General features: G+C 55.1%; 1 protein-coding gene, 1 non-coding gene and 1 pseudogene across 2 annotated transcripts; 2 read left to right on the top strand and 1 right to left on the bottom strand.

Moving 5' to 3' along the window:
• The first annotated feature begins 64 nt into the window (after nucleotides 1–64).
• LOC109764523 (uncharacterized) lies at nucleotides 65–23,309 on the top strand. Its single transcript, XR_012190342.1, has 3 exons — nucleotides 65–271; nucleotides 22,018–23,093; nucleotides 23,178–23,309. It is a non-coding gene; the product is annotated as an uncharacterized protein (transcript).
• On the bottom strand, nucleotides 17,631–22,009 carry LOC109764524 (wall-associated receptor kinase 3-like; annotated as a pseudogene).
• Nucleotides 23,310–23,579: 270 nt separating the features above from the next.
• Nucleotides 23,580–26,337, top strand: LOC141020497 (wall-associated receptor kinase 3-like). Its single transcript, XM_073505948.1, has 2 exons — nucleotides 23,580–24,771; nucleotides 24,904–26,337. Exons 1-2 carry the CDS (start codon nucleotides 23,721–23,723, stop codon nucleotides 26,109–26,111), a joined length of 2,259 nt encoding a protein of 752 aa, XP_073362049.1. The 5' UTR covers nucleotides 23,580–23,720; the 3' UTR covers nucleotides 26,112–26,337.
• Nucleotides 26,338–27,967: the final 1,630 nt, after the last annotated feature.

Genomic DNA, 27,967 nt, shown 5'->3' with positions numbered 1-27,967 from the left:
GGGATCGGTCGACTGTTTGACGCAGAGAGCGTCAAATAGGGTTTTCTGCGAAACTCCCCTCGCCGCCGTCCCTGTCCGCTCGACCACCCCACGCGGCATGCTCCACCAGCTCCGGCACCCACAACCGGGGCGGCGGGGCGTAGGAATAGCCGGCAGCGAAGGTTCTTCCCTGGACCCCTCGGTGGTGGGTGAGCTCGACGGGGAGCCGCGCCACCACTGAACGCCGATTCGGGATAGAAGCATTCACTTACGCCCCAGGCTGCAGATGAAGGTATCCTATCTCCAGAAAGTTCGCTCGTGCCCACGGATAGCTTGAAAATCCGAGTAAAAATCGTACGAACACCCAACACCCGTTCGCTAGTACTGTACTACACAATATTGCTTTATCAAGTGTATTCTTCACCCTGTAGCTACGGCTGTCAGACGGGGTCATTTCTTCATTTGTCAATCCTACGCATGATACAGTTTGCATAACGCGTTGGCGTCATCGTTAGTTAAACTATTACAAGGATGCAATTTTAGAATGAATATGCCTTTTCCTGCTAAGAAAGTAAATAGTTCTGAATTTCGGGTACTGCATATATGTTCTCGTAAACCTCAAGTATGCAATTACATAATTCTTGTGCTGTTACTGTCGGGTGGTTGGTGCGACATATGCCAAGGGATGGCTTATCATTGTGGGAGCCAATAAAACGTCGCCGGTGCCTGGAAACGGGATGAGGCGAAGACATGCACGCCGGCGAATCTTACCCAGGTTCGGGGCTCTCCGAGGAGATAACACCCCTAGTCCTGCTCTGCGGGGTCTCCGCATGATCACTAGATCGATAAAGGGTAGCTACAATCGCTCCTAGAGCTGTTGGGATCAAGGGAGAAGAAGAACAAGGCTAGCTCTTGCTACTCTCTATCTATGGTGTGTGTGGTATGCGTGGGTGTTAACCTAGAAGCCAACTATGCTCTAAGGCCAAACCAGAAGCCAACTATGCTCTAAGGCCAAACCAGAAGCCAACCCTTTGCATGGGTGCTCCGGGGGGTTTATATAGGCCTACCCCCCGGGTACAATGTTAATCCGATTGGGATCTGGTCCCAGCCGTCAGTGTCTACGCTCGCCGGCTTCTCCGCCGGCTGCTGGGTCCCGCCGGCTGGTGGGTCCCGCCGGCTGCCGGCTACTTGGTCGACAGGCCGGTCCCACCGCCTAGGGTTTTGTCGGCGGCTGCTTACTGTAGCCGCGCCTCTGATGATGAGGGTTTTGTCGAGGTGGGCGTGGCTACAATGGGCCGCCTCGGGGGCTATCACTGTAGCCTCACCTCGTCTTGTCTCCTTAATGGGGCTCCTGCTTCCAGGAAGGGAGTTGCCGGCTTCTGGTGGCCGGCTATACTCTTGGCCGACTAGGAGAAGCCGGGCCGCCTCCACGCCTCTCTCTGGCCGAGGGGGCCCGCAGTCCTTGGGCCGTACAGGAGTGGGTCGTGGATGACGTCGAGGCTAGCGTGGCTACAGTGCCGAGCCGCACAGGAGACATCCCTCCCGTACGGCCTCCTGTAGCCATGCCCGCCTCGGGCTTCGGGGGTCGTGGGCCGCACTGTGGCCATACCCCGTCAGGTCGCCGTTATGTAGGAGTGGTTGTGGTCTTGGCCGGCTCCTAGGAGTCGGCGTCCTTCTTGGCCGGCTTCTTGGAGTCGGTGAGGCTGGGTCGCCTTCCGGGAGTCGGCTTTAGTGGTAGCCGGCCGGGGAAGGCGGCCCAAATGCTTGGAGTGCTTGAAGGCCCAAAGGCCTGATAAACTTTCTGAAGAGTCAGGGGTAGTCGGCATGGCTACCCGTGGCCATTTACTCCGACAGTAGTCCCCGAAGCTGATTGGGCTTCGAGGTGGAGTGGGGTTCAAGAAGCTCGATCAGCTTCCTATCGTGACGAGCCGGCAGCTGGGAGCCGGCCTTGGTCAGGCGCGCCGCCTTAGTCGAATTCTCCTGGAGTCGGGGGGCGGGAACCCGCAGGTACGTGCACCGGGCCGCGGGCCGGCCTCGGGCCGTTGGCGTGCCACGTGGCCGGAAAGCCTGCCAGCCCACGCGCGTGACGGGACGTCGCCGCAGGGAGGGGGCCCGCCACGTCCGCACCCCGGCCCAGGCGCGGATCCTTTGTATCCCGAAACCGCCCGCATGTTCCGTGCGGCAGTTTCGGCTCGCACTTACGCGTAATAAACGCGAGACGTGGGGGAGTGGGCGCAGTTAATCCCACGTCTCCCCCCCACGTCCGGCCTCTTCGGCCGCGTGAGGCTATAAGTAGGGGTAGGTGGAGGGCGGCAGGCCCTCGCACGCTCCTCCTACTTCCACCGTCTTCTTGCCTTGCTCGTTCTCGCGACAGCGCCTTGCCGCCGCGCTCTTCCTCTGCACGCTCCTCCTCCGTCGTGCCAGCTTCCGCTATGCCTCCCCACGTAGAGCAGCTTGGCGGGGATTGGGACGGCTCCATCGTCCATAACGACCACATCGACTTCCTCCGCGACACCCGGCGTCTGCCCAGCGCGGACAAAGTGGAGGTCCGCCTCGCGCCGGAGAAGGAAGTCAGGCCGGCGCCGCGGGAGGGCGAGCGGGTGGTTTTCCGCTCGCACTTCCTGCGCGGCTTCGGCCTGCCAGTGAGCGCCTTCTTTCGCTCCTGGCTGGAATTCTATCAGCTCCAGCCGCACCACCTCACCCCCAACGCGGTGGTGCTGCTGTCGGCCTTCGTCACCCTGTGCGAGGGCTATCTTGGCGTCCTCCCCACCCTCGAGCTCTGGGGGGAGTTCTTCCAGTCGAAGCTGGGCACGCGCGTGCGGGGCGTGCCGGCTCAGACCGGCGCCTTCATCGCGTCGCGGAGATCAGGCGCCGACAACCCCTTCCCCGTCATTACACTGATCCAGTCGGTGAAGAAGTGGCAGAAGTCATATTTCTACGTGCGGAGCATCGCTCCCCGGGGCGACTACCTCAACTTGCCGGCCTACGTGGCCGGCCCACCGGCGGGCAGGCTGCCCCAGTGGTCCTTCCGGGCAGTGACGCTGTCGCAGGGACGAAACGCCGCCGTCGCCCGCCTGCGGGTGATGGTCCAGTCGGAGGGCCTAACGGGGCCCGACCTCCTGGCCGCGTTTGTCACGCGCCGGATCCTTCCGCTCCAGAGCCGGCCTCATCTGATCTGTCAGATGAGCGGCCAGCTCGATCCATGCCGAATGTGCACCAAGGAGATGCCGCAGCCCGACGCCGCCGACATGGTGAATTACCTCGCCAACTTTCCGAAGACTGGCAATTCGGCAAGGAGCCATACAGCCGCGCCAATCCTCCGCCTATGGTACGCTCCCCTCGTCTCTTTTTCTTTCTCTCTCTCAGCTTTGTCGCCGAGTTCCTCTGGGCCGACTATAATCCAGTCGGCTTGCTCTTTTGACAGAGTCCTCTGCTTCGTCCGGCAGGCGGGGCAGACGTGGAGCGCCGCTTCGTTCCCGACCGGACCGAACACGACCAGGAGGACCCCGACCTGGGGGCGGTCCATATGAAGGACGCCGTCGAGCCGGCCGGCGGCGAAGCAGGCGGCTCCGGGTTCACCGCGACCTTTGACGACTGGCCGGACGAGGACGAAGCCGAAGCCGTCCCGCCCCGCCAGCCGGCCTCTGGACGCGGCGCGGGCTCCTCCGGCGCGCAGCCTGCTCGGGGTAGAGGCCAGAAACGTTGCGCCACCCAGGGCATGTTCGGCAGCCGGACGAAGAAGCCCAGGGGTGGGGCGGCGGCCACCAGGCGGGAAGAGGCGGCCGCGAAGGCGGCTCGCTTCCGCAAAGTGGTGAAGCAGCCGCAGACTGTGTCGGCATAAGTTCTCTCTTTCTATGTACTGTCCTTCTTTCTTTCCTTTGGTGGTTCTTGAATCTTCGTCTTCTTTTTCAATGGTCAGAGCTCCGCTATCACTTGAGCGGGCGGCCGCTGGCTCCGTCGTCGAGTCGCCAGGGGGCTCTGGGAGCACCACCCGCCGCGTAGATCCCCGCGCCGCCCTCCTGGAGGCGACGGAAAGGAACGCGCGGGAGGCGCGGGAGGAGCAGGAAGCGCGGGAGGCGGAAGCACGGAGGGCAGCCGCCGCCCAGGCAGCTCGGGAGGAGGAGGCGGCGAAGGCGCTCGCCGAGGCCGCAGCGAAGGCCCAGACAGAGGTCGAGGCCGAGGCGGCGGCAGGGGAGGCTTTGATGGTCACTCCCCTGCGCACCATGGCACCCGGGGACGTGGATCCCTCGCCAGGGGGGGTCAGCGGTTCCCAGCCGGGGCTGGGAGGTAGCGGCGACGACATCGTCATCTTGGGGGAGGCGCCGGGGCCGACTCCTCCGACTAGGGCGACCCAAGGCCGCCAGCCTGAGCCTGCGCCCGCTCAGTCGGCGGAGGGCGAGCCGGCCGCGGGGGCTGAGGTGGCGGTCCGGGTTCCGCCAAGCCGGCGTGCAGGGAAGGCCGCGTCTGAGCCGCAGAAGGCTGCGTCGGAGCCACAGCCGGCCGTGGGCTCCAGCTCGTCGGCCCGAGACGCGGAGGCGGCCAGTGCTACCTCGGGGTGGACGCCGGGCGGAGGGACAGCCGTGGTGAACGTCGCTGCACAAGACGTCCGGACCCGGCTGCAAAGCCAAGCCGCGGCGCTGAGGCAGTTCACCGACGAATTTCTCGCCACGCGGGCAGCCATCCGGGTTAGTATTCTCATCTTGTTCTTTCTTGATCTTAATTTCTCTCGTGGGGGCGCGTTAGCCCACCCACTGGGTGTAGTCCCCGAGTTCCGAGTCGGCTGCTGAGCAGGCGGCTTGGAACTTCTTGGAGATTTTGTTTTTGCTGCTTTTGTTCTCACGTCGGTCTTCTGTCCGTCTTGCAGGACTACCACAACCTTCGAGCGGCCGCCTTCAACTCCCAGGCTCGGGAGCTGACTCAGAAGACCGCCGATCTCACTGAAAGCCGAGGTATGTGACTTGACCTTTATCTCGTGTGGGGGCGCGTCAGCGCACCCACTGGGTGTAGTCCCCGAGATTCGGGCCGACTGCTGAGCAGTCGGCTCGGATCTTCCTTGATGATTTCTCATTGTTCTTCTTCTTCTTCTATCTTCTGCAGCGGCCAACGCCAGTCTGAGGGCACAGCTGGGGGAGTCCCAGACTGCTCTTCGTGCCAAGGACGCGGAGCTCGCCGCCTTGGTGCAGGAGCGCGACCGCCTGGTCAAGAAACTGGCCGACCAGGAGGAAGGTCACAAGGCGGCGCTGAAAGCTGCACAGGATCGCGAAGCCACCCTCCAGGCCGAGTTCGAGACGGAGGCGGCCGGCTGGGCAGAGGCCAAGCAGACTCTGGTCTCCGGCTATGGCCAGATTGAGGATCTGGTTGACGGTAAGTCGTCTATCCCTTCATCCTTTCTTGCCATCTGTCACTTTGGCTTGTTTTTCTGATTTGGGTGTTCTTCTTTTCTTTTCTTTTTCGCGCAGAGTACTTCCCCGGCTATTCCACTGCCGCCAACCAGGCCATCGAAGCCCGTCGCCAGGCGAAGAGGCAAGCCGGCTTCGAGATCTCGCCAACCGCCGGCCGCTCGCTGGAGGAACAGCTCCTGGCGATCCAGGCTCGCATCCAGCCGGCTCACAGGCTGCTCCGCCGGCTTCAGCGCGCGGGATCGCAGGTCTTGGCCGCCCTCTGGCCTGGCCAAGTGGTCCCTCGCACCCCCAGTCGGACCGCCGACTGGCTGGAGGTGGCAGTCGGCCGCTTCGAGGCTTGGAAGGCGTCAGCGGCTCGCTCCGGCGCCAGGCGGGCGCTGGAGTTCGTCAAGGCCTGTTATCCCGGCCTGAACCTGGACCAGCTGGCGACCTGGCGGCAGCAAGCCGACACGGAGCTGGAGCCGGCGCGGCCGGCCATCATTCGGCGGGCTTCAGCGATCGCCAACTACACCGATACCAATGTCTTCGCCCCCGAGGTGGACGACAATGGAGTCGCCCAGCCGGAAGATTGGTTCGGGCTGGACCCGGCACACGGCGAGGACTCGGCGGAGGAGATCGACTCCAGCGACGAGGGCGAAGAGGAGGAGGAGGGTGAAGACGCCGAGCCGGCTGGTGGAGTAGCCGGCCAGCCTGACCGCGCCTCCAGCACTACGTCGCGTGCGAGTGCGTCTCCTGCCGCGGGAGGTGGTCAAGCCGGGACCAGCTAGGCGGCCATTCCTTCAGCCGGCGAGCTGCCTTCACCGACCAGCTCGGCCTCCAAGTCGCGCCTTAGTCTTCTTTCTTTTGTTTTTCCTGTCTTATTACTTTTGAACAATGTTTGGTTAAGTCTGCACAATTCCACCCGCTGGGTGTATTCAAACTTAAGTCTGTTGCCGGCCTGTGGGCGGCTTTATGTATATAAGTTATGCAATCGGTCTTTCCTTGTACTTTCGCTTTTTGTCCTGCTTTTTTCCTTTGCCGCCCTCCCTTGGTTGCCGCCTCCCCAGTCAAATAGTTGCTCCGCAATCTGTAGCCGGGGGGTGCCTAGCTGATTGGGGAGGGGAAGTACTTTTAACTCTGCCGGACTTAAGCTAAGTTTTTTAGGAAGCCGGCGGGCATATATGGAGGCCGTCTCTTTGCTATATAGGTTAGTTGTTCCTTAGCCGTTTTTCGTGTGGGCGTCCTTTCTGTCTTTCCTCTTGTTAGTCGGACAGTCAGTACTTTAAGCTGCGACTTTCAACAAGAGAGGACTTGGGAGCCGGCGCACTACTTTGCTGACTTTGGGAAGAACTTAGAATATAGCTCAAGGCGGCCAGTCCCCGGGCCGACTAGTCGGACCCGGTGCCGGACAAGAATTCAAAATGTAATAATACATTCGTGGATATGACACTCGTCATTCATAGATAGCTAAAAGGCAGTCCCCGAGTACTGTTCGGGGGGCCTGTTGGTTTGTAACTTAATAAAAAGGGGTAGCGTGATACATACTGCTTTTCAGCTGTAAAATCGTCTTAGGAGGTTTGCGTTCCATGGTCGCTCCGACTCCTTGCCGGAGTCGTCTCTCTTGCGTGCTCTTGGCTTTTGCGCGTCGATCAAGTAGTAGGAGTCGTTGCCGAGTGCCTTGCTGACGACGAAGGGGCCTTCCCAAGGGGCCGAGAGCTTGTGCTGGCCGGCTGTTCGCTGGATCAGCCGGAGCACAAGGTCGCCCTCTTGGAAGGGTCTTGGCTTGACCTTGCGGTTGTAGTAGCGGCGCAGGCCTTGCTGGTAGATGGCGGACCGGCTGAGGGCTAACAGCCGGCCTTCTTCCAGTAGGTCGACGTCGTCTTCTCTTGCTTCTTTGGCTTCCTCCTCCGTGTACATGGTGATCCGAGGCGAGTCGAACTCGATGTCTGTTGGGATGACAGCCTCGGCACCGTACACAAGGAAGAATGGGGTGAAGCCGGTTGACTTGTTGGGTGTAGGCGCAGACTCCAGAGGACAGCCGGCAGCTCTTCGAGCCAGCAGCCGGCCGATCGCTCCAGTGGTACAACCAGTCGGGGCTTGATGCCGGAGAGGATAAGTCCATTTGCTCGCTCGACCTGGCCGTTTGACTGCGGATGGGCAACGGACGCTAAGTCCAGTCGGATGCCCTGTGTCGCGCAGAAACGTGCCAGTGCGCCTTTGGCGAAGTTCGTGCCGTTGTCGGTGATGATGCTGTGCGGCACGCCGTACCGAGTAGTGATGTCGGTGATGAATGTCACGGCAGTCGGCCCGTTCAGCTTCTTAATTGGCTTGGCTTCAATCCACTTTGTGAACTTGTCCACAGCAACGAGTAGATGTGTCAAGCCACCGCGGGCTGTCTTGAAAGGGCCCACCATGTCCAGTCCCCAGACGGCAAAAGGCCAGGTGAGGGGAATGGTCTTGAGGGCGGAAGCCGGCAGGTGTTGTTTGGAACTGAAGACTTGACATCCTCTGCAGCTCTTGACTATTTCTTCAGCGTCCTCCAAGGCAGTCGGCCAGAAGAACCCATGGCGGAAAGCCTTGGCCACGAGGGATCTTGAGGCGGCGTGATGGCCGCATTCGCCTTGGTGGATGTCTTTGAGGATTGCCACTCCTTTTTCTGGCTCGACGCAACGCTGGAAGACTCCAGTGACGCTGCGCTTCACAAGCTCCCTATTGATTATTGTGTATGCTGCGGCTCGTCGTTGCACTAGTCTTGCTGCGATCTCATCAGCCGGCAGCTCTCTGCTGACTAGGAACTTGAGGATGGGCTAGGCCCATGAGGGAGCTGTGACTTCTTCTGCTGTTAATGTGGCCACCATGACTCGGGTGGGTGGGTTGGGTGTTGCATTGGAGTCGACCACCGCTTCTTGTGTCGTTGCAGTCCCCGGGCCGACTGCTGCAGTCCCCGGGCCGGGTTCTGAAGTCTCTGGGCCGGGTGCGACTACGTCAGTCCCCGGGGCAGTCGTCGAAGTCCCCGTGCCGCCTGCGGGATTTCTTGAGCCGGATCCGGCTGTTTCTGGCGCAGGCGGTACGAAGATGGAATCCGACTCTGGAGACGGCTTGATGGACGGCTTGAGGAGGCGCTGGAGGGAGACGCCGGTCGGTATGGCTTGTCGGGTGGAGCCGATCCGTGCTAGGGCATCTGCTTGGTCGTTGTCGGCCCTTGGCACGTGAAGGAACTCGCACCCTTCGAAGTATCCGCTCATCTGCTGGACGAGGAAACGGTAGCTTGCCATGTTTGCGTCCTTGGCGTCCCAGTCGCCAGATGATTGCTGGACCACCAAGTCTGAGTCGCCGTAGCACAGGATCCGGCGTATGCCGAGTTCTTTGGCTAGCCGGAGCCCATGTACGAGCGCCTCGTACTCGGCCACATTGTTGGAGGCGGCGAAGTGGATCTGCAGCGTGTACTTGAGCTTGTCGCCTTTGGGAGAGGTGAGGACGATGCCGGCTCCCAAGCCGGTGCGCATCTTGGACCCGTCAAAGTGCATCCGCCAATGGGTAGAGTCGGGAGCCGGCGGTAAGTATTGGGTCTCGGCCCAGTCGACGAGGAAGTCGGCCAATGCTTGCGACTTGATGGCGGTGCGGGGTTGATAGAAAATCGTGTAGGGCGCCAAGGCAATGGCCCATTTGGCCACCCGGCCGGATGTGTCCCGGCTGCCTATGATCTCGGCGAGCGGGGCAGTGCACACGACCGTGATGGGGTGCTCTTGGAAGTAGGGCTTCAATTTCTTGGCGGCGAAGTACACCCCATAGCACATCTTCTGGTAGTGCGGGTAGTTTTGCTTTGAGCTGGACAGTACTTCGCTGAGATAGTAGACCGGCCTCTGGACCAGCTGGGCTCGGCCTTCCTCCGGGCGCTGGACCACAACAACAGTGCTAACGACTCGGCTTGTCGCGGCGATGTAGAGGAGCATGGGCTCCTTCTCAGTCGGCGCAGCCAGGACAGGCGGAGTGGTCAACATTTTCTTCAACTCATGGAAGGCTTGGTCGGCTTGATCATTCCACTCAAAGTGAGCGGACTTCTTCATGAGTCGGTACAGGGGGAGAGCCTTCTCTCCTAGTCGGCTGATAAAACGGTTCAGGGAGGCTAAGCAGCCGGTGAACTTCTGCACATCTCACAGCTTGGTGGGAATCTCCATCCTCTCGATGGCTTTGATCTTGACAGGGTTGCACTCAATGCCGCGTTCGGAGACCAGGAAGCCTAGCAGCTGGCCGGCTGGCACTCCGAACACGCACTTCTCGGGGTTGAGCCTGATCTGGCATCGGCGCAAGTTGGCAAATGTTTCCTTCAGGTCTTCCAGCAAGGTACCGCGCTTCTCTGTCTTCACCACAATGTCGTCTACGTAGACGTGGGCATTTCTGCCGAGTTGTTTCAAGAGACATTTCTGCATGCAACGCTGAAAAGTGGCACCGGCGTTTCTCAAGCCGAATGTCATTGTCAGGTAGCAGAAAGCTCCAAAGGGTGTGATGAAGGCAGTCTTCAGGCGGTCAGCCGGGTCCAACTTGATCTGATGATACCCTGAGAATGCGTCCAAAAAACTTAACAGCTCGCATCCGGCTGTGGAGTCTATCACTTGGTCAATCCGTGGCAAAGCAAACGGATCCTTTGGGCAGGCCTTGTTCAAACTTGTGTAGTCTATACACATGCGCCACTTGTTATTCTTCTTCAAAACCAGAACTGGATTGGCAAGCCATTCTGGAAAGAACACTTCCATGATGAAGCCGGCTGCAAGGAGCCGGGCTATCTCTTCTCCCATGATTCTTCGCTTCTCTTCTGATAGTCGGCGGAGAGGTTGCTTGACCGGCTTCGCATCAGCTCGGACATGTAATTTGTGCTCGGCGAAATCCTTCGGGACACCCGGCATGTCCTTTGGGGACCATGCGAAGATGTCTCGATTCTCACGGAGGAAGTCGGCAAGCTCGCCTTCCTATTTACTGTCCAAGTTCGCCCCAATCACGGCGAACCTCTCCGGGTGCTCCGGGTCCAGAGGTATCTTCTTTGTCTCTTTGGCAGGCTGGAAGGAGCCCTGCGCATCACAGTCCTTGGGGTTGGGGGACAAGGCCGGCTGCTTGCCGGCCATGGCCACAACCCGTTCCAACATCTTCTTCTCTTCTGCCACCACGAGGGACTCGGCCAGCCGGCTGCTGGCCATGGCACACTCGATGGACTTCTTGTAGTCGCCGGCTACCGTGATGATCCCCTTCGAGCTAGGTATCTTCATCTTCAGGTAGGCATAATGGGGCACAGCCATGAACTTGGCCAAAGCAGGTCGGCCAAGTAGTGCATGATAGGGGCTCTCCAAATCCACCACCTCGAACCATATTGCTTCCCGGCGAAAGTGATCTTTGTCTCCGAAGAGAACATCCATTTTGATCTTGCCGATTGGAGAGCAAGACAGGCCGGGTACGATACCATGGAAGACGGTGCGGCTCGGCATGAGCTGCTTTGCTTTGATGTTCAGCTTGTCCATGGTATCGCGGTACAGTATGTTGATACTGCTTCCGCCGTCTATCAGGACGCGGGAAAATCTGGCAGCTCGCCTCTCCGTCGCAAGGGTGACGTCCAAGACCATAGCATAGGAGCCAGGCGAAGGCATCACCTCTGGGTGGTCGGCCTGGCTCCAGCTGATGGGCTTTTCCGACCAGTGCATGAACTCGGCGATGCTAGAGGCGACTGCGTTTACTTCTTGGTGCTGCCGGCGTCGGCTGCGCTTGTCGTCGACTTGACTTGTGAAGACGACGTAGGCGTCGTGCGCTTCGGGGAACTCGTCTTGGATGGCGCCGACTGCCGGCCGGGCCGCCGGCTGCTGGGGAGCTGGAGGCGGCGGGCCGGGAGGCGGAGGCGGCACCATCCCTTCGCCCTTGGTGATGCGGGTGAGCCAGTGGCATTTCCGTGTCGTATGGTTGGACGGCTTCGCGCCGCTGTGGAACTTGCAGGGAGCATCGAGTGCTTGTTCGTAGGAGAAAGACGGCTGCCAAGGCGGCCGGCCACCCTTCTTCTTGGGAGCGGGCCGCTCTTCGGGCTGCTCGTCTGCAACGGTGGCCACCTGCCGACTGGAGGAAGTCGGCATGGGGCCCTTGCGCTTGTGGTCGTTCTGGTAGGAGCGCCGGTTAGGGTCGCCAGCCGGCGTCTTGGGAGCCGGAGCAACTACTTTCCCTGAGGCGTCCACTCGGAGCTCGGTCTTCATGGAGGAGTCGGCAGTGGCATACTTGTCGGCGGTGATCAGCAACTCATCGAGGGTAGCCGGCTCGTCGCAGAGGAGTCGGTGCTTGAGGAGGGTGCCCTCTCGGCACCCGGCGGTGAAATACTCGATGGCCTGGACCTCGTGCACTCCCTCGCAGGAGTTGCGGAGCTCGGCCCATCGCGTGAGGTAGTCGCGGGTCGACTCGTTGGGCCCTTGGATGCAGAGGGAGAGCTGGCGAGGCTTGGGAGGCCGCTTGTAGGTGCTGGTGAAGTTGCGGACGAAAACTTCGGTGAAGTCCAGCCAGCTGTTGATGTTGTAGGGCTTGAGGCTGTTGAGCCATGTGCGCGCCGTGCCTTGCAGCATCAAGGGGACATACTTCACGGCGACGCGCCGATTGCCGTTGGCGATGCTGACGGCTGTGGAGTAGTCGATGAGCCAATCTTCCGGCTTCACCGAGCCGTTGTACTTGGGTGTGTCTCTGGGGAGCGAGAACCCTTTGGGGAAGGGCTCGTCGCGGATGCGGGGGCCAAAGCATGGCGGGCCGACATCGTCTTCTTCTTCTAACGCCAAGGATCGAGCTAGGCGGTCGATCCTGCGGCGGGCGTCGTTCTCGCCGATTCCTTCTCGGCGGCCGAGTCGGTCGCCAAGAGTCGGATGGGTGACAGGCGGTGGAGTGAGGCGTCTTTCTCTTCGAGGCGGGGGAGGAGGCAGGTTTCCCTTGTGCTCTACAGCTCGAGGGCGGCCATCCGCGTCGCGCTCGATGGTAATGCGAGTCCGGCTGCGGCTGGTAGCCGGCTCCTTGTCTTTCTTCTGGCGCGCACCGCTCGCAGTCGGCGAGCGGGACGTTGCAGCGTGCTCCCGGCGCGGGGGATGGCTATCAGCTCGGGCGCCGGCTTCGTGCCGTTCTGCAGCCGCGTCGATCAGCTGCTGGATCCGTCTTGTCATGTAAGGGAGCTCGTCGGCTCCCAGCCCATTGAGCTCCTCTGCAGCCGCCTGAGCGGCTCGCAGATTCTCGAGCGGGGTGGCGTAGACGGGGCGATCTGCGCCCAGCATGCTGGCAACCCGCGCTTCTGGACGAAACCGGCTCGGCTCGGGCCGCTAGGCGGCGGCGTCCCGAAGGCGGCGCGGTCGACTTCGCGTTGGTGGGCCTCGGTGAGGCGTCTCATCGAGGCTATCTTCTTGCCCTCCGCGATGAGGGCAAGGCGGCGTGCTTCCAGGGTCTCGGCGTCGGTGTCGGCCGGGATGGGGACGGAGAGGTCGTGCATCGCCGCTTGCTGAGCGTCGCGGGCGTTCTCGCCCGAGTTGGAGACGTGGCTGATGACCAGCACTTCGGTGACAGCGTTGCTGCCGCTGTCAGCTCGAGGGAGGGGGTCGTCGAAGACCACCACGTCGGAGGGGTAGGCGTCGAGCGACGCGGTGTCGGAGTCGACGATCATCGGGTCGGTGGAGCCGACCGACTCCATGTCCGCAGCGGGCTCGCTGGAGACGTGAAGTTGGTCGAGGAGGCTGACGAGGCGGCTCTCGGGGTAGTCGGTGCCTGCGTCGGACGCAGGCTCGTCGGAGATGCCAGTCTCGCCGAGCAGATCGGCGAGGCGGCTCGCTGCGCAGGCGTCGTCGACGCCTTGCAGCGCGTCAAGGCAGACGCCATCGGGCGCAGCAGGCTGGCTGCGCTCGCGGGGGAGGAAGAGGGTTCCCGTCCAGAACAGGTCTCCGGACGACGGTGCACCTGGCCCCACGGTGGGCGCCAAATGTCGGGTGGTTGGTGCGACATATGCCAAGGAATGGCTTATCATTGTGGGAGCCAATAAAACGTCGCCGGTGCCTGGAAACGGGATGAGGCGAAGACATGCACGCCGGCGAATCTTACCCAGGTTCGGGGCTCTCCGAGGAGATAACACCCCTAGTCCTACTCTGCGGGGTCTCCGCATGATCACTAGATCGATAAAGGGTAGCTACAATCGCTCCTAGAGCTGTTGGGATCAAGGGAGAAGAAGAACAAGGCTAGCTCTTGCTACTCTCTATCTATGGTGTGTGTGGTATGCGTGGGTGTTAACCTAGAAGCCAACTATGCTCTAAGGCCAAACCAGAAGCCAACCCTTTGCATGGGTGCTCCGGGGGTTTATATAGGCCTACCCCCCGGGGGTACAATGGTAATCCGACTGGGATCTGGTCCCAGCCGTCAGTGTCTACGCTCGCCGGCTTCTCCGCCGGCTGGTGGGTCCCGCCGGCTGGTGGGTCCCGCCGGCTGCCGGCTACTTGGTCGACAGGCCGGTCCCACCGCCTAGGGTTTTGTCGGCGGCTGCTTACTGTAGCCGCGCCTCTGATGATGAGGGTTTTGTCGAGGTGGGCGTGGCTACAGTGGGCCGCCTCGGGGGCTATCATTGTAGCCTCACCTCGTCTTGTCTCCTTAATGGGGCTCCTGCTTCGAGGAAGGGAGTTGCCGGCTTCTGGAGACCGGCTATACTCTTGGCCGACTAGGAGAAGCCGGGCCGCCTCCACGCCTCTCTTTGGCTGAGGGGGCCCGCAGTCCTTGGGCCGTACAGAAGTGGGTCGTGGATGACGTCGAGGCTAGCGTGGCTACAGTGCCGAGCCGCACGGGAGACATCCCTCCCGTACGGCCTCCTGTAGCCATGCCCGCCTCGGGCTTCGGGGGTCGTGGGCCGCACTGTGGCCATACCCCGTCAGGTCGCCGTTATGTAGGAGTGGTTGTGGTCTTGGCCGGCTCCTAGGAGTCGGCGTCCTTCTTGGCCGGCTTCTTGGAGTCGGTGAGGCTGGGTCGCTTTCCGGGAGTCGGCTTTAGTGGTAGCCGGCCGGGGAAGGCGGCCCAAATGCTTGGAGTGCTTGAAGGCCCAAAGGCCTGATAAACTTTCTGAAGAGCCAGGGGTAGTCGGCATGGCTACCCGTGGCCATTTACTCCGACAGTTACTGTGTTACATGGTGCCGGTGTCCTCTACAGAACTGGATTAGCAAGCACTTGCAAACTCCACAAGATTTTCCTTCTAATAATTCTCGCCATAGTCCTAAACTCCACAAGATTTTCCTTCTAATAATTCTCGCCATAGTCCTTCAGAGGACAACAATCTTGCCAGAAACTGGCTGTACCATGATGAATCCCCTCTGCATCAACCCCTCATCTGTTCATATCCTGGGTGGTTCACCATCACTGGAATCATCATCTGAATCTCGTGCAGGAATGGTAAATACATCATATTCATGAGGTGATCTAAAGCTAACTCTCCTTGCGGCACTGTTTTGACTCCGCACAGACACTCCACCAATGGAGATGCTCTCGTTGATGATTGGTGAGTTGCTCTCGGAAGAGAAGTCAGAGTTCAGTGGGCAGACCTTCGGAGAGTACCTTCGAGCCGGTGTTCCTTCGGTCGCCCCCATTTCCCAGCTTGGTTGCGGATACAGAAGTTCTTCAAGTGTGAGCTGTCTCACTTCTGTTCCTAATTCACTGCATTCGTGAAGTTCTTGCTTCTGCAGACAACTGGGCATCATTCGGTACCAGATCACTTTGAGATGGCGAGAATAGCAGCACTGTAAGCACATTCTTACCTCTAGAGGATGGTGAGATGAGATAGTGAATCAATTTGACCACCCCGTGTTATTGTGTAGTGCGTACCAACATGTATTTATGGACAAGCGTGCATGCTTTAATTGGATGCCCCTCAGGAATTAAATTGTTGTTATGCATAGACTAGGCTGTAATAAAACTTTGGGCATATCGATATCACAGGGATACGGCGAGGGGTTCAAGACAAACTGGTTCCTTAGTTTGGAACTTTTGATAGATAACAATTTATATTATTTAAATAGCTGCCGAGAGAAGCCTAGGGAGTTGATTATTTGCTGTTGGGTGTATTTGTAGGGAGTTCTAGAAAATATATTCAAAACTAGCACTTGTTATTTCAGTTATCATATTTATCATTTCTGGCTGCTAACTGAGGGATTATAGTAGCCTAGACTATGTCTGGACTTTATTGAATGTGCTAGCAGTGCATATAAGAAAGTGATATTTTTCAACGGATATTACGAAATGGAAGTTCTGCTGTTGTCTGATTCTGTTGGAGCTTGGAATCCCAATATATTTGGGAGATATCCATTGCCATCTAGGAAGATTACGAGAAACTCAAAATATGACTCTGTCCAGAAACCAAGCACTCTTGTTGTTTACACCATCCTTTGTAAAAAAATTTGACCTAGGCAACTCTTCTTGTTGTTTACACCATATCTTGTATTGTCATGTTCCTTTAACACGAAGTTGTATTGGCACTATAGCAAAAGCTGGCATAACTTTTTCAGAGTTCACCATCAACACAGTTTAGAGTTGCCAACTTGCTATTCATGTAGAAACATTTCATGGACCTGTGATGTGACACATATTTTTTTAGGGTAAGATATGACACAATTATGTTGTATCTTGACCATGGGGTTTTCCTTGTCATGTATATCCCTTGCTTTTGGCCCCGCTCCCTCGTCCCCTCCGCCCCGCTCTCGTTAGGGTTTCCCCCCGCCGCCGCCGCCGCCCTCCCCCGCTCCCGCCGCCCCCGGCCGCCGGCGGGCGCGCCCCGGCTCCCCCTCCCCCTCCCCTCCTCCCCCGTACCCCCCGCGTCGCCTCCCCGAGCGAGGCGACCGGGGGCTCCCCTTCCCTCCCCTCCCAGCGGTCCCCCTCCTCTAATCCCCTCCCGCCGCCGCCGGCGTAGGCCTCCGGGCCTGGCTCGCGTGATGCCGGTGGCGGCGGCCCCGTTCTTTTCCTCCCCGCGCGGCGCTGTGGCTCGGGCGATGGCGCCGGCGGCGGTGCACCCAGGCCGGCGTCGGATCCGGTGGCGGCTCGTCTTCGCAGGCGGCGCAGCTCCGGGTGGCGAGGTGGCGGTGGCGTGGCTGCTTGGCTGCGGGGCGGCGCGATGGCTGGCGGCGGAGCCCTTCCGGCCCAGATCTGGGCCCTTTTGGGCCCCATCTGGGTCTGGGTGGGCCTGGCGTGTGCTTTTCGGCGTCATCTCCGGCGGACGGAGGTGTGGCTTGGGCTGGGGGTGGCGGAGACGGTGGCGCGTGTACTGCAGCGCAGCGACGGGAGCTTCACGAGCCCGCTTCGGGCTCGGCCGGGCAGGGGTGCCTGGTTTGCTCCTGAGCTACGTCCGGTCGGTCACTGCCGAGGGTGGTGGAGGTTGTCCCCTCCCACGTGGCCGCTGACCCTGCTGCTCCTCGTTTCCGGTTGGTTCCTCTCGATCCTGCCGGTCTCGCTTCGCTTGTCACGGTGAGACGGCGTTGGTGACTGCAAGTCCGTGGTGGCGCATATTGGCGGACGGCAAGTATGGTGGAGCGCGATGGATCGTCTGGGGTCGTGGTGGGTTGGAGGTTGGGAGAAATCCTTGTCGGCTTGTTCGGCACCGACGCGGTGACGCCTGTGGGCGCCGCCGTGCCTTCCTGAAGGGCGTCGGATATCCCCCTTCCCTCCCACGGCCCTTCGCGTACCGGGGGAAACCCTAGGCCATGTCCGGTAGCAGCGTCGTTGTCGTCGCGTTCCTTCTTGAAGGTGTTGCTTGGCATGCGGCGTTTCGTGGTGCTAGGAGCGTGGTGGAATTCTCCGGCGGGCGCAGCGGTTGCGAGTCATCTTCGTTTTCGTTGATCCGTCATTGTCGGCATTTTCTTCCTTTTGTATTTTCTCTTTCTTTTCTTTTGGGCGTGCCTGTGCTGCTTCCGCCCCAGCACCTATCGTTGGTTGTATCGATGTTGTTGCTTTGTAATACAAAGCGGGGGGAAACCCTTTTTCGGTATATCCCTTGCTTTTTCTGTGTCCATATGAATTCTAACTATGAATGCATTAAGGCTAAAATCAATGGGCATTATCAGCACACTGCTGCAGTCTTTTTACACATATCAGATATCAGAATAGGTTAGTTACTAACTGTTCTTCTATTTTGGCAGCTACACGATAAATCTCTGGCTAGTTTACACCTAGGAAGGATTGTGAAAGATATGCCTGATGATGTCATCTAACTTGAGGCACGTGGCCTCTTTCTGAAAATATATACATGTGGTCGTTTATTATTATTTATTAAATTTACTTCTGAATATAGTCGAAACCTTGTTCCATGCAAACTAAAAATAATTGTCGATTACTGAAACCTGTCTGTAAGCATATTTAAAAAGGACGTGACAATTTACTGAAGAACCAAGTAAGAAAAAAACAAGAGCTCTTTTATTTTTGATAGCAATTTTTACTGAGTCAGGAAGGGCACCAGCTTCATTAATTGAAACAAATAAAAGGGGTATCAATCAGGTTACCGAGGCAAACTCATAGATGACATGCATTCTTCCTCCATACTATATCGCCTACTGAAGTTGTCATCATCAGCATTGGCATTGTTCTGTTCCATTGGTGTATTGTTTTCCACAGTTTGCATCACTTCAAGTTTTGTCTCAACTTGCCTCATTGTAGGCCTATCTTCACCCTTTAAGCTTAAGCACATCAGTGCTACTGCTGCAACTTCTTTGGCTTCTTCAGACCCTTCCTCGATGACTTGCTGGTCTAGCATCTCGAAGAGTTTGTCTTGGTTTACTCTCAAGATGAATTCAGCAGTTAGACTGGCTCCTGGTGTTAACAGGTGGACACATGGCTTCTTCCTTGTTAATATCTCCACAAGCATGACACCAAAGCTATACACATCACTTTTCTCGATGAGTCGCCGTGTGTGGTAATACTCAGGATCCAAATATCCAAAAGTTCCTTGAACGGCAGTTGTAACTCCAGTTTGGTCGATGGGGATGCCTCGAGAAGCTCCAAAATCTGATACTTTTGCTCTGAGGTGATCGTCAAGTAGTACATTGGCAGACTTGATATCTCTATGGACTATTGATACTGAAGCAGCTGAGTGCAGATAAGCAAGGCATCTTGAGGTTTCAAGGGCTATTCTTAGCCGATCTTTCCAGGGCACTGATAGTGGAGTGCTGACATGAAGATGATCAGAAAGAGTTCCATTTGAAATGAATTCGTAGACCAACAATGGAACTTATGTCTCAAGACAACATCCAAAAAGCTTCACTACATTCCTGTGGTTCACTTGAGAAAGGATGGCAACCTCATTGATGAAATCATCTGTTTCTCTCAGAATTACAACTTTTGACTTCTTGATGGCAACAACACGTTTGTCAGATAAAATCCCTTTGTAGACAGTGCCGTGGCCTCCACCTCCAAGTTTCCGAGCCTCGTCAAACTTATTTGTTGCCTTCTCAAGCTCTTCTAATTTGAACATCATCCTTTCAGCGATATGCTTGTCTACAAGCTGCTGTAGCAACAACCCTCTGTTCTTTTTGAAGAAAAAATCTCTTGACTTCCTTGCTTTCCAAACCATGAGCTTTTGTCTTACAATCAGAACACTGAGGATAATTAGAAGAGTGCCCACACCACTGCCTATTCCTACCGCAGTGACAAATCCTGGAGAATTCATAATCAATCGGCTTGGGTCTAGATTTTGAGTAAATAAACAAATGTATAAACAGTCATGAATATTGACAATACAATAATATTCACTTATATTACGATGTTATCAAAGTATTTTGCAATCTTGCTGATTACCTGAATTTTTTGATTTGGCTGATTTGGTTGAAGAACATCCATTTTGTTTTCGGGGGTTACCAGTGGTGCCATGCGGACAGGTACAGGTATATGACCCTATCAGATTGATGCACTGGCCAAAGCAGGAGTACTCGCCTTGACTTGTACACTCGTCGATATCTGCAGTAGTAATGAAGCTAAGTAGTTTGTGGCTTTGTGCACTACTGAAGTAATGGTACTAATTATACAGGGAGTCTTTTTTTTTAGAAAAGGAGGATGACCCCCGGCCTCTGCATCTGGGCGATGCATACGGCCACTTTATTAATTATTCTCACAAGACCTTACAAAGTCATACAACAGTAAGACTAAAGCCGCCGTCTAAGCAAGAAACTGTCAGTACACCTATCCAGTTGATGAAGGGGCGCAGATAGCCTGGGCCTAATACCAAACAGACATCGCAGCCAAGCCTAACATCTAAGACCTGAGACCCCAACCTAGCCACTTGTCGGGTCTGGGGCACACACTGGTCCGGCGTGCTCTCAGAGGCCGCCGCCGCCAACTGCCACCGCTCCATCTTCAGAACTGTACTGATGCATCAACCTTGCTCGGTCCAGCTATCGTCGACGCCACCACGGCGCCTAACGGCACCTCCTGCGCGCAAACAGCTGGACACGTCGCGGTCGCCACTGATACACCTCAGCGCCATGCTACCACGTACCACCAGCCGACACAGCTTGAAGCCCTTGGAGGATCTGTCGTGCGTAGCACCTGCCGACCAGGCATGACCAAGCGTAGCACCTGTCAGTCAGGCATGACTTGACATCTCCACCGAAGCTCCGTGCAAGACGAAGCCGCTCCACCTCCTGCCTCTGACTTCCAGCGCTGCTCCACAAAACGACGCTCCCAAGAGATAAACGACACCGCAGTGCCGCCATCGTCCGGCCTGGAACACCAGATCCTAGGGTTTCCCCCGGAGCAATACGAGTGGGTCGACGGTAGTCACATGACGATGCCTTCATCAAGGTAACGACGTGGAACGCCGCCATCGTTCGCCGTCGGCTCGGTTTTCACCGGCAACTACGTCTCCCCGACTCGCAGCTGGTGCCAGATGACGGATCCCGAGATCCGAGCACCCAGCCTCAGGCCGACCACCTCTGAAGGAAGAGATGACCACCACCGCCGGCTGCACCGGTCAGAACAGATATGATCGGAGGTGCCGCCGACGAGACCACCAGGCCCTCCACGCCGCCGTCGCCGATCTGAAGGCAGCATGCACGCCACCGCAGCCAACGGCCGCCGCCCCGCAGCCGCCGCCGCCGCCCGAAGGGCCATCCGCAGCGCCCGCAGCCCTGGCCTCCGCCGCGCCAAGCCGTCGCCGTCCGAGGACGGGCCGGCCTCCCGCCGCCTGCCGCCATCCGCCGCGCCGCAGATCCCAGATCGGTCGCGCCACCACACGCCTTGGGGTCCGCCCCACCCCGGAGACGCGCGAGAGAGGAGATCCCCCGCCACCGCCGTCGGCCCCCGGGCTTAGCCCGGCGGCGTCTTCCGGCGGTGGCGGAGGGAGGGGAGGAGGGAGTTTGCGGCGGCGGCGGCTAGGTTTCTGGCTGCCTGAGTCGCCCTAGGGGGAGGCGACGCGGGCGTTACCTCAAATTATACAGGGAGTCTAGTAGCATACCTTGGCATCCGTGTTGCACGTAAGGGTTACCTTCGTAGCCATGCCAACACTGGCATGTGTAACCTCCTCTTGAGTCGTCAGGTTTATGGTACACAAGGCACTCACTGTTTTCACTGAGGCATCCAAAGTCACTTGAATTGCTGCTAGCCTCAGCACATGACAAGTTACTGAACACCCAACTGACAGCCGTTCTAACTGGTACTCCTGGTATGGAGTGTAGTACGCCTTTGGAGGCACCAAGGCTGGTGTCAGATGACACCGCCTTCTGCAGCACCATGGCATTCTTCTTCTTGCTCCACCATTTGCTCTCCACCAAAGCAAGACTTGAGTTGACCTGCAAGTTCTCTTTCTCCACGCTGTACTTGATGGAAAACATATTTGAGTCAGGTTGCACGTTCATTGCACTGCAACAACCAACACCAGCACATGTGCCATCAGTTGCTATCACAGGATGACCCGGCATGCATCCTGGGCGACAAGTGGTACCTGCAGGTTCTGTGCCGGGAGAATGCCATTGAAGAAACACAATGATTCCACACCCCATAACAACGATTTTATTCCTGTCTGCTAACACCCTATATAGGCTTTCATCGAGGGGGACTGACCAATTCATATGGATGTAACCGTCGGGCCACTCATCCCCCGCCAAGGTGAGGATCCCACTGTCAATGTACAGGGTGCTGTCTTGCACTGATATTTCAAGCACTTCGACGCCAGAACTGTTCATGAAGAGCTTTGGCGGATGATATGTCTCGTTGCAGGCAAGCTTGAAGCCCTCACGGTGGCACCCGGCACTGATGCCAAATGGGTAAGGTATGCTTATGTTGCTGCATCTGCTGATGCAGTTGGGCGATGCGATGTTGGCTGAGACTAGCACTAACATGGTGGCCAAAAGCTGCAGAAGGTGCAGCAGGGCTGCTATACCTGCCACACTCATTTGTGTGATGTGGCTGTATGCAGCTCAGCCACACGGAAGTGCTAACTAGCCCTTTTTTGGTGTGTGTATATAGCCATTGTAGTGTGAAACTGCAAGCTCTTCTCTGTGTTATGTGCCACTTATATGCAGAATAGACAGGGCTTATCATACGGCGGTAACAAATAAAAAGATCAATACCTGCTTACCTTTCTATTTCTTACTGACTGATTTAAGGATATCTTTCTTCATCAAGTTTACCTTCACAAGACATTTGGCACTTGCAGGATAGGTAAAAGCCTTATGTGTGGACACCCTGTGATAAGTGACCTTTACTTCTACATACATGAACAAGAATTGATGGAAACTTCAAATCTGCCAAGTGCCAAGTCTAATTGTCCAAATACCTGGCAATGAGGAGTCCCTGTCGTCCTGCATTTTTCTATGTACAAGGAACTGCAAGCCTGTCAAGTCTGTTGTCCTAATGCCTGATAAATAAGGAGGCTCTATCATCTTCCATTTGTCTCTGCACAGAAAAAGCAACGACAATTATTGGAGTTATACATAGCTTATACGCATGGCTAGTTACTTGATGCCGACTTCATGAAGCAGTCAAGGAATCGCTAGAATTACTATAAGCCTCGGGCCGGCTGATGCCGTCTAGTTTTTAATATTTTGGTTGATGTAACCAGACTCCAAAGCTGACTGAGTATGCATTGAAACCACAATGGCATTCGACCTGCTTTACAAGTTGCAGTATAAATGAATAATGTTAGGACTAGAGGGAAGTTGAGCTTCTTGTTTTTCTGCAATACTGCGACTAATGGCAGGTTTTATTGATACAGTTTTGAAATTGCTTGCAAAGACTAATGCCTCAAAATAAGATTAAAAGACTAATCCAAAAAGAGGAAGCATTTAATGGACTTGCGGAATGATCTCTTGGGCAGCAAGTTGCTTCGTAGTCTTTCCAGCAGGGGAAGACACTATCTGTGGCAAGTGACTTGTTAAACCATGGACGGTTGCATTTAAGGGCTTTCGACACTATAATTACTGTTTTTTGTCCGATGAGCACAATCAAAGAAGCTGGCCTGCCCCTGCGAAGGGTGATACTTTAAATAATGGAACCTAATGCATTGATAATTATGCTTATCAGAGAGAAGGAAATTCAAGATATATGCATGATGCTAGGTGGGATGAACAGAATGGTATTCCGGCACAAAATTCGCTCTCATGGCGTACCTCTTTAATATGCAATCTGAAGGCTTGTGTCCAAATTAGACGGCATGGAATATGTTGGTCTGACTTCCCAGGTGCTCTTGATAAAGTTTGCTTCGTTTGAAAGAATCCTTAACCGATCTGAAAGGTAAATCTATTAACTGATGTTTATTCTCATTTAGCAGATAACTAGCATGTCATGACCCATAAACTTTTTTTTTGAATTGTTCAGATATATCCAAGGCTTTCAGGATATTTTTTAAGCATGTCACCAGGAGGTACCTTTCCAGCTTTCCTTGTCAAACTCTTGCTAACTCTGTTTCGTTTATCTGTACAAGTTTTATATAGTAGTACTTGTAAAATAGTACAATAGAAAATAGCACTAGTCACACTCGGTTCTGATGGTGTATAATGGACTGGTTCTGCATTCTGATGTGGTCAAGCCATCAAGGTATGACCAAAATGCCTTTTCGTCCAAGCAAAAGTAACCAAATCACACATCTATACCATCGGGAACATCCCTTAGAGCAGTAATTGTATTCTCTAGAAAACTGCGAGCAATACTTATCTAGGTTTGTGTGAACAAGTCTCCTTGTAAAAAAATGTTTTTTCATGCCTGGGAGGTCAAGTAATCTGCAAATGTAGACTAGTTCTAGGCATGTGATGGAGTTCAGCATGTAAAAATACTAATGAATCTGTTGTCGTGGTCATCACTTTTCCAGTTCCCCACAAATGTTGTCCAGAACACATAAATTCTTGCTGAAGGGTAATTTTGATGAACAGCAGCAAATTCCTAGTTACCTTCTTCAATACATATACATTCAGAAACTCATGCTTCATTTGTGTGATTGACGAAATGAGAATGCTTTCTCTAGTTGGCGCTGTGGTGCTGCTGCTGCTCAGGGGCAGCATAACACTGGCGACAGCAGCAAGTTCCGTGAACATCGCTTTGCCCGGCTGCAAGAGCAAATGCGGCGATGTGGACATCCCGTACCCCTTCGGCACCACCCCCGGCTGCTACCAGCCGGGCTTCATGGTCACCTGCAATGAGACGCACCGTCCGCCAAAGCTGTTCCTGGACAACGGTGCCATTCCTGGTCCTGGCCCTGAGGTTGTGGAGGTATCCCTGGCGAACAGCACGGTGCGCGTCGGGAGCTGGGTTTCGCACTTCGTCGTGGGCAACACGAGCCACGTGCAGCTGGCCTTCAGCCGAGGCTCCCCCTTCGTGCTGTCGGCCAAGGCGAACAGCCTCGTCATCGTGGGGTGTGGCTTCCGTGTCCTCCTGCACATCGTTGATGGGTGGACATATGGCTCCTGCGCGTCCTTCTGTCCGATCAATAACAGCACCGGCGAGCCGTTCTTGCCCGACGTCGTGTGCAACGGCATAGGCTGCTGCCAGCCGTCCATCCCGATTGGCCTTCGGTCCTGTCGTATCGAGCTCTCCTCGCTCGACGGTGCTGGCGGGTGCCCGATCGCCCCGTCCCCGTCCCCGGCTCCGGCGTTCAACGTGAGCGTGCACATGGTGGAGCAGGAGTGGTGGAGCGACGGGTCACACGTTTATGGTCTTCAGCAATACTTCATGGACCTCCTGTCTTACCCTGACATGAGCCCGTTCTTCGTTCCTGCCATTGCGGCCTGGGGGTTGGGCGAGTTATCCTGCGAAGAGGCCGCCCAGAGGCCAGATTTTGGGTGCCACAGCAAGAACAGTATGTGTCTCAACTCCACAAATGGCGCCGAAGGCTATGTCTGCCGGTGCAGTGACGGCTACCAGGGCAATCCTTACATGACAAATGGATGCCAAGGAGGGCGAGGTCGTCTAGCAGCTGGTAAGTCTCTAGACAGGGAATTGTGTAAGCATTAGTTCATCTATCTGCACCGGCACCTTTTTTACAGAATTAAACTAGGATATATAATTTCAAGCAGGCTTTTTTTACAGTGTTGTCTGTAAATTTCGGCAGGAATAATTTTCTCCATAGGAGTTGGCAGCGGCATAATTATTTTGCTTCTAGTTCTTGCTGTTGTCTTTGCTATAAAAAAGGTCAAGGATCAGAAAGCAAAGATGATGAAGGAATATTTCTTCAAGCAAAACCGTGGGTTATTGCTCCAGCAGTTAGTAGACACAGATATAGCTGAAAGGATGATTTTCAGCTTAGAAGAGCTTGAGACAGCAACAAATAAATTTGATGAAGCTCGCATTCTCGGTGGTGGAGGGCACGGCACGGTCTACAAAGGCATTTTATCAGATCAACACGTTGTTGCTATAAAGAAGTCCAAAACCGTAATCAAAAGAGAGATCGACGAGTTCATAAATGAAGTCGCCATCCTTTCTCAAATCAATCACAGGAATGTGGTAAAGCTGTTTGGTTGCTGTCTCGAGACAGAAGTTCCATTGCTAATCTACGAGTTCATTTCCAATGGTACCCTCTATGCCCATCTTCATACTGATGGTCCTCAATCACTATCATGGAAAGACAGATTACGAATTGCATATGAAGTTGCAAGTTCTTTGGCCTATCTTCACTCGGCTGCTTTGATATCAACAATCCACAGGGACATCAAGACATCTAACATACTGCTAGATGATCGCTTGACGGCAAAAGTGTCAGACTTTGGCGCTTCTAGAGGTATTGCAATTGACCAATCAGGGGTAACAACCGCCATCCAAGGAACTTATGGATATCTGGATCCTGAGTACTACTACACAGGCCGACTGACGGAGAAGAGCGATGTTTACAGCTTCGGTGTCATGCTTGTGGAACTACTTACAAGAAAAAAACCAACCAGCTACGTGCCGTCAGAAGGCGTCAGTCTAGTAGCACACTTCATGTTGCTGTTGAACCAAGATAGACTGAGTGAAATACTAGATTCACAGGTTTCCCAGGAGGCTGGGGATGAAGCCAAGGAAGTAGCGGCAATCGCAGCAATGTGCTTGGGGATGAAGGGGGAAGACAGGCCGACCATGCGGTACGTGGAAACGAAACTCCAGGGGCTGCAGAGTTTGGAGAACACCGTGAAGGGCGACCCAGAAATGGAAGAAGTTCCGGTTAAACTACGCCACAGAACATTTGAAAGAAGCAGAGACAATGCTGATAAGGAGGGTCACAGTAACAGCAGGCGATATAGCATGGAGGAGGCGATGTTGTTTTCAGCGAGCTTGCAGCGATGATCTTGAGGACATTCTTCATTGGATTATGTGGTCTCTCTGTGCGCTTCTGAAATTCATCATAAAGTTCTGCTGTGAGAGCTGTGGTAGTTCCGCTTTATGTAATTATCAAAATATCTCGAGTAATGGCGCAGGTATACGCTCCGGCACGTGTGTTTATATCTGGAAATACACTTGAACTTTATGTAGTTCTTACAGCTGAATTTACATTTGTATTTGTTGTGCAATTGATGCAATCGTATAACACATAGAGGTGTAGGACAGATGTACAGTTTGTTTTGCTTCCGCTCCGTGCGGTACTTCCGCTCTGGCGCCACCTCTGTAACGTGGTTTCATTGTGCTATGTGACCCGAAGCGGTAGTACAGCCACCTTTGTAACGTGGTTTCATTGTGCTATATGATCCGAAGCGGTAGTACCGCTGAAGGGTGGACGATAGTACCGCTCCGGCGGCACTATCGCAGCAGCACTGAACGTGCTCGCTAGCCATAGCTGGAACTGCCGCCTGAAGTGGTAGTATCGCTTCTAGGAGCGGCAGTACTGCTTTACTACGGGCCAAGGCATAACGGTTGGATTCGTCCCCACCTATAAAAGAGGGTCTTCTTAACGGTTGGATTCGTCTCCATCTATAAAAGAGGGTCTTCTTCTCCAATGGTTCTTATCTCTAGAGCTCGTGTTTTCCCTTCATTGTTGACCTTCTTTGAGCTTGCTATCTCTCAATCCCTCAAATGATTCTTGTTTCTTCTTGAGGAAAAGAGAAAGAGAGAAGATCTAGATCTATTCTTCCACCAGTCATTTTCTCCTTTAAGTGAGGGGAACCCTTTGGATCTAGATCTTGCAGTTCTTTTATGTTCTCCTCTTGTGTTCTTTCTCTTATTTTCCTCCATAGCATTAGTTGTGGTGGGATTTGGGAGAGAAGGACTTGGGCACTCCGTGTGCCCTTGCCATTGCATTTGGTTCATAGGTTTGAGTCCTCCACGATGATAAGTGGAAGTGAAGTTTGATTAGCCTATTGCTCTTGGATGCTTGGTACCATAGAGCTTGTTCCTCTTGGGTTCTTGGGCGCCCTAGACGGTTGGTTGTCGTGGAGCTCAATCATTGTGGTGTAAAGCTCCGGCAAACCGTCGGGGTCTCCAATTAAGTTATGGAGACTGCCCCGAGCAATTTGCACGGGTTCGGTGACCGCCCCCAAGGGTTGCCAATTGTACAAGTTCGGTGACCGCCCTCAAGGGTCCTTTAATGTAATCACGACATCTTGCATTGTACGAGGGCATGAGGAAATTACAGTGGCCCTAATGGCATTTTGGGGAGCATTGTGCCTCCACACCACTCCAAACGGAAATTAGCATCCACAAGGGTGTCAACTTCGGGATACATCGTCATCTCCGCGTGCCTTGGTTATTTCTTACCCGAGCCCTTACTTATGCACTTTACTTTGTGACAGCCATAGTGTTTTGTGTTATATATCTTGCTATCACTTAGTTGTTTATCTTGCTTAACATAAGTTGTTGGTGCACATAGATGAGCCTAGTCGATTTAGGTTTTGTGCTTGTCAAATTAAACGCTAGTTTTATTCCGCATTTATTCAAGCCTAAACCATAATTATTTTAAAGCACCTATTCAGCCCCCCCTTCTAGGAGACATCCACGATCTTTCAGCCGCTACACGCCATCCAGAACAGACAGCGAAGAGATCCAGAGAAGAAGAACCGCTGGAGATTCTTCTGGTTTTGTTCATCCATCTTCATACTCATTTCATCTCATCATCATCATCATCATGATGGTACGAGGAATCCCAAGTTGTAAGATCAGGGTGTATAACTCTATTTATACTCATCGTCGATATGGTTTTCATGGATTTA

The sequence above is a fragment of the Aegilops tauschii genome, chromosome 7, assembly GCF_002575655.3.
Source record: "Aegilops tauschii subsp. strangulata cultivar AL8/78 chromosome 7, Aet v6.0, whole genome shotgun sequence".
Taxonomy (NCBI): domain Eukaryota; kingdom Viridiplantae; phylum Streptophyta; class Magnoliopsida; order Poales; family Poaceae; genus Aegilops; species Aegilops tauschii.
Note: the sequence above shows the minus strand (reverse complement) of the source record. Positions and strands in the feature narration are given on the sequence as shown.

Bases quoted from the DNA above. Each gene is read 5' to 3' on its own strand.
- LOC141020497 (XM_073505948.1), top strand. From the start codon at position 23,721: ATGAACAGCAGCAAATTCCTAGTTACCTTCTTCAATACATATACATTC. The intron at 24,772-24,903 runs GTAAGTCTCTAG...AAATTTCGGCAG, and splicing joins GCGAGGTCGTCTAGCAGCTG to GAATAATTTTCTCCATAGGA.